Raw genomic sequence first — 6,000 nt, forward strand, 5'->3', positions numbered from 1 at the left:
TTTTTTTAACCCAAGTTAATTATTAAAAGAAGAAAGACATCCGCAGAGTGAGCTGTCCTCAATTTTGGCCAGCAAAGTCTCCTGGTCTTAAGAACTCCCCAGACATCACCAAAATCGATGCCAGTTCAATGACTCAAAAGCAAAGGCACAAAGCTGCTGTTTGAGACATGGAGCCCTCCCTTCCCAGAGCTTGGATAGAAACTCCAAAAAGATTCCAGGACCTCCTTGATGCAGTCAAGATCGTCTACACATCAGAAGGCAGTCAACGTCACTTCCAGACTACTGTTCCCCAGACAAACCAGCTATGGGCCCTTCCCTCCAGCCACGTGAATATCCTGTCTCCCCTTTCCTCTGGAACCAACTCACACCAGCCAATCTGATCAGTGATTTACTAATTTGCATGGATGGGAGGAAAGGCAGCCAGTAGGTGATTTTGCACAACACCGTTCATTAGCGACCACCACCACAGCAGGGTAGAATAAACGGGAAACAAACCACCAGGCTTCCTCTCGTCAAGGAATCGATATGTTGTTTACTAGCTGCTGCTTGCTTTACATGGCGCTGTTCCCCAGTGGAGAAAAAGTCAGGATTTCTTCCACACCTTACCGCCTGAAAAGGATAAAACCCATGCCCTGACAGCCAGCCGAGGACTTAGATGAAGCGTCTTTAGAAGAAAGCACAAAGAATCCTCTCTCTCTTGCTTTTCCATGTCTTGAGGTTCTCTGGTTTCAGAAGATGGAGGGTGCCAGGCCTTGAAATTATTCCCTTTTTTTATTGTTTTCTTTTTTTCTCCAAAGAGGAAATTGACTCCCTTCCTGTGCTGCTGTACATTTTGAAGAATCAAATGCTACTAATAAAACCATTTTCCTTATCCTTTTCTCACCCAGCCTAACATCACTTCTGAGAAAATAACCTAAAAATTTTTATCAAGATGGCATTCCAAATGGGTTTCCGACATTTACGCTTTTCCCTCAGAGCAAACAGATAGGAGACCAAAGGCATTATAAACCCATTATGGGAGTTTAAAGAAGAGAACAAGAGGATAAGCAGGTCATTAGAAAGTCAGTTGATTTCAGATATTAAAAACTGACTTTTGTTGCTGGTGACTTCATGCATCTGCACACTATATACTGCTTATCAGATCTGTTCAAATTAAAAAATTTTTAATTTCCATTTAAAATGTCACTGTCATCTAATCCATGATGAAGTCTTTTAAGAAGCAAAGTCCAAGAAAATATTCAAGAATTGTCTTATGCATAAACAATCTTGGAAATCAGACACTCCCTCTCTCTTCATCTCTCGAGTCTCCAAAAGTCTAACTCTGCAGAACCCAAGGCATGTTTTAGTCTTCCATTCCACCTTGCTTTTAAAATTTTACTGCCAAAACAAACAAACCAAAAAAAAAACTTTAAAATAAATGATTTCCCATAGGATACTGAACAAACCTACTAAACTCAAACCGAAAGAAGTCAGGATACACAAACTCTAGATTCCGCCGTGACTGGGCATTAAAGAAAATGTCTTTATTTTTAACTGGAACCATGCAGGGGAAAAAACACCACCTTGGCACCCGTGAGTCCCCAGCCAGGGCATACTGCCACGCAGCCACAGGATGGCAGGTGGAAAGCAGGACAGCCCACCCTTTGGGCAGGTCACCTTCTGAACGGCTTTCGATTCAAACAGTGAATGGGAAGAACCAAGCCTGGATTCTGGATTAAAGAACAAAGAGAAAAAACTCCAGATGTGATCACTCCAGGACTGCAGTGGACAGATCCGTCAGTGTGCACTGGGGGCAGCAGAATGAAAGGGGCTGTCTTTCAACAGGGAGTAATCCATCTAATTCCAAGTGCCTGGACTATAAGCATTCCTGGGCAAGCAGAGTCTGGCTGCAGATTATGCTATGCTAAGGACAATTTGTGACAAAAGGCACGAGAGCTGTAGAAAGATTTCAAAATGGACAAAACCAGGACAGAGGCAGCTTGATAAAGTTCACCCTGGGTGAGGTGGCAGTTGGTTCTGAAAGGTGGAAGCAGGCCATAACAGCTGAGCATTCCTTCCCAAAGACCATCTCCGAGGCACGAAGCCTCTCTAAACCTTACACTTCATCAGACAAAAGCTCCTCCAGGCGCCCAGGCAGCGGCTGAAGAGGGGCTGTCCACACCCACTCGGTGCACGGCTTTCCAAACCTGCCCACTCGTTTTGGAAGCGAGCTTTTAATTAAACACCACCTCCCCGGATCTGGATCTGTTGAGGCAAACTGGGGCTGGGCCAGAGCCAAAGAGAAGCTCCCTAAATACACATTAAAAAAATAATTTCCCCCACCGCTCCCAATTCCCACCTCCAGCCAGCTCGCGCGGCTGGTTTTATTTCCTCTGGATGAATAACACGGGGCCCTGGTCTATCTCTAGGCACCAGAAAATCCACATCCGAGGATCAGGTTATCCCCAGTCCCACCCTTTGCAGGAAAAAGCCAGGGTGTTGTTCCCCGCCCCCACACGCGCGCGCGCGCACACACATGCACGCGCGCACACACACACCATCTTCACAACCCTTCCAAGAGAAAACCTAGAGTGTGTGTCCGTTTGGGTCTGGGAGGGCAGGATACAGTTATTTCGGGGGCCCCAATCTTGCCTTTAGGCTCAGCTGGGGGAAGGCGGGGCCCCTGCAAGGCTGCCCGGAAACTTCGGCCCCGCGCCCCGCGGGAGGGCTAAGAGAGGGCACGCACACCTTTACCAGCTTCGGAACGGCCCAATTAATAACTAATTTGCTCAGATACCCCACTCCAAGTAGACCTGACAGCCAAGGAGGGACTGGCTTTCCCTCTCAGTTTCCTAGGCTAGGGGACTCCTTCCTGCGCGCGGGCAGAGCCCCCACTTCCACCCCACCACCGCGCCAGGCGCCCCCACCCCGTGCCCGGGGAAATCAGGTGTCCTCCCGGGCATCCAGCCCCCGCGGGCCCCAGACACTTACTTCAGGGACAGACAATGGGAAAACTTGCAGCCAGTGCCTTGAGCCCCCGAGGGAAAGAAATGGTGCCGCCCCCTGGGACAATGAGCGGGGGAGATGGCGTGGGACAGCAGACACCCCCCAGAGAAGCCACCCGCCCAGTGACCCTGCAGAGCCCGGAGCAGCGCCCCGGGTGAGCAGGTGACACTCGGGCCGGGAGCTCCCGCAGGTGGCCGGTGGCCACACTGCAGGGAAGGGCCGGGTGCCCGGCCCGGGGTGGAGGCGAAGCGCGGCGGCGAGGTCAGAGCGCGGCTGCCGGCGCCGCAGCCGCACCCCCGGCGTCCTACCTTCATGTCGCTGATGATGGTCTGGAAGAGGCCTCCGAGCGCGCTGCATTCCTTCTCAATCACAGCCTCCATTTTCCCGGCTCCGGCAGGGCGAGGGCACACACGCGGGGCCGCTGGACTGCGCGCGGGGCCGGGGCTCGCTCACCCCAGAAGGAATTTCACCTTCCGAGAGACCCACCTCGGACTCGCAGCCTCTTCTGCAGCGAGGACGGGGTGCACCAGACCGACTGTTCTCTGCCCAAAATAATAACAGTAATTTAAAAAGCCAAATCGCTCTGTAGGGTATTCGCCTACAAGCAGCGCTCGGCTCCTGGCCTTAAAAATACCGGGAGAAGACTGACAATCAGGCCACCACTGGTGCCCACTACGGAAACGGCAAATCCCATCTTGATGCAGAGAAAATCGCCCGCTGACCCGGGGCCAGCGCCATTGAAAAACGCAAGATTTTCCAATTTAATAAATTTTTCTCCAATTAAAAAAAAATCGCCCAACAGCAGAGCGGGTCAGCTCGCGGCGTCCGGATCTGTTGCTCGCAGCTGCGGCCGCCGCCTCCTTTTCACTCCTGCGCGCCCGGCCCCGGCGCTCGCTCTGGCTGGGCTCCCGGGGACGTTCGGAGGGGCGCACGCGCTCTCGCGGCCGTGCGTCCGCCAAGCGGGGGCGCGCTCTCGCGGCCGTGCGGCCGCCGCACGCGGGCGGGGCTGGAAGCGCGCGCCCGAGAGGCGCGTGGGGCAGCCGCCGCAAAGAGAAGCCTGCTGGTCTGCCTGGCTGGCGGCGCTGGGCCGGAGCCTCTCCCTCCGGTGCGCACAGCGCACCCTCTCCTCCCCCGGCCGCCCGTCGCAGCGCAGAGAGGGCGTGTCGGCACCCTGCCTGGCGAGCGCCCTCCCTACAATGGCTGCGAGCGCGCGGGACGGAGGGTGCACCGCCGCTCCCCGGGGACTTGCACGGGTGGCGCGCCTAGCCCAGAGCCCGCTTGTAGTGAGCGCTCAGTAGGGCGGGAAAGCTGCTGCCACTACTGCGGCCTTCTGAGAAGACGCCCATTCTCTGATGTCAGGACTGCATCGCCGAGTCCTGATTGCAAATAGCGAAATATATAATTAAGGAGAGTTCGGGGGCGTATCCTGCAATGGGATGCCGAGTTCGATAAAGTTGTAGGATGCTGGGAAAGTGGATTGATTTGCTGTTGCTAAATGAATGGAAACAGCGTTAGAGCTTCTGTCCACGATCCATCAGTCTATCGAGATTGCTGATTGCCTATGACTTGGACGGTTGATGGTTTTCAGGCCCACTGAGAGCAGCCAGCGTTGGTATAATCGCAGGGAGCCCTCCTGGGAGGTTGAACCTGCAGAGCGCAAATGTGCCCAGGTTGATTTGGGGCCTAGTAGTCCGTTTTCACAGCTCCACTGCCTATCTGCATAACCAGGAGCCCTCATTCAGATGAACGCCAAATGGGCCAGAGGGAGGAGAATCAAATGAGCAACTTTTAAAAGATCTTAAGACAGAAGCACCTAACTCCGGACAGTTCCTTTAACCCTTGAGCTAACCATTTGAAGCACAAAACGTAACAAAAGAAAAGACTGGGGCGAGTGGGGCCAAAAGAAACCAAGTGCAAAATTCTGTGCACTTGTGTCAGATTCACTCCGTAATGGGAAAAGGTCTGGCTTTGAAAACTTTATGGATCAAAGGGATGCATGGAGTTACACAGCACAGCTGCAGAAGATAATGTTCCCCTGGATCACTCTGCCCAGCTCTTAACTGCAACCCACCTTCCCCATCCGTCTCCCCGAAATCACCCGGAAGGGTGTTACCTTCAGGAAGTAACTGATCTCTTGATCACCCCTGCTGGATCCTGTCCCCAAGGGCATTCGAATGCATCCGACTCATCCTCACCTTGCCAATAACGGGTGCTTGACACATCGTTTGCTGCCAATCATTATTGTGATTTTAATACTATTGGTATTCTAACTATCAAGATGACTGCTTGTAGAGCCAGATTGCCTGGATTCAAACTGCAGTTCACAACCTACTAACTGTATGCCTTTGGGTATGTTACTTAACCTTTCTGGGCCTCAGTTTCCTCATCCATCTGTAAATGGGGATAATGATAGCTTCTACCTGATAGGGCTGTTCTGAACATTACATGAGCTGATCGATGAAAGCACTTAAGGTGGTACCTGGCATCTCGTAAATAATCATTCGATAAATCTTATCAACAGAAGAAGCAGGGATGAGGCCAAGGCTCAGGTCCAGCCCTGGCCCCATTTCACTTCTGTAACATTGGTGTGCTGTCCCAGGGACATTGCTGAGGGTCTACTGTGTGCATTCTGGGCATTTTATACGTATTTTGTCTACTTGAAGGAAATTATCATTCTGGTCCTTGTTGCACTGTTGGAAGGAATCCAACCCTGGTTTTCTGACTTCCATGCCCCAGGTCTCTCTTTTACCCAGCCTCCTGAACTCCTGGGATAAGGGGCCTTAGCCCAGTGGACACTTGGTCTAGCTTTCCTGCCACATGCTTAAATTTCAGTGCCCCAAATACCCCAACTTTAGCAATGTTTGCCAAAGCACACCTCTCTTGTGGCCTTTTTTCCCTGGGCCTGACCACCAGGCCCTTGTCTCTCATGAGAACTCCTTGAAAGGGAGGCTGGAAAAGTGTTCCCAGATGCAGGAAAGTGGGAGTGACACCTGGCACTTTTTTTTTTTTTTTTTT

General features: G+C 52.1%; 1 protein-coding gene across 9 annotated transcripts in view; it reads right to left on the minus strand.

The window, feature by feature from the left end:
- Positions 1-4,281, minus strand: part of MTSS1 (MTSS I-BAR domain containing 1) — a 177,896-nt gene extending 173,615 nt beyond the window's left edge. For 6 of the 9 annotated variants that reach the window (XM_055348729.2, XM_055348727.2, XM_055348728.2 and 3 more), the window contains exon 1: positions 3,294-3,937. In XM_055348729.2, the coding sequence (XP_055204704.1) occupies positions 3,294-3,365 (72 nt within the window). In that variant the 5' untranslated portion in view covers positions 3,366-3,937. Of the gene's footprint in view, positions 1-3,293 lie in introns of all 9 variants that reach the window. The other 3 variants (XM_019032194.4, XM_031013826.3, XM_055348726.2) reach the window with 3 other exon arrangements.
- Between the last annotated feature and the right edge of the window lie 1,719 nt (positions 4,282-6,000).

Source organism: Gorilla gorilla, chromosome 7 (assembly GCF_029281585.2).
Source record: "Gorilla gorilla gorilla isolate KB3781 chromosome 7, NHGRI_mGorGor1-v2.1_pri, whole genome shotgun sequence".
In the NCBI taxonomy this organism is placed as follows: domain Eukaryota; kingdom Metazoa; phylum Chordata; class Mammalia; order Primates; family Hominidae; genus Gorilla; species Gorilla gorilla.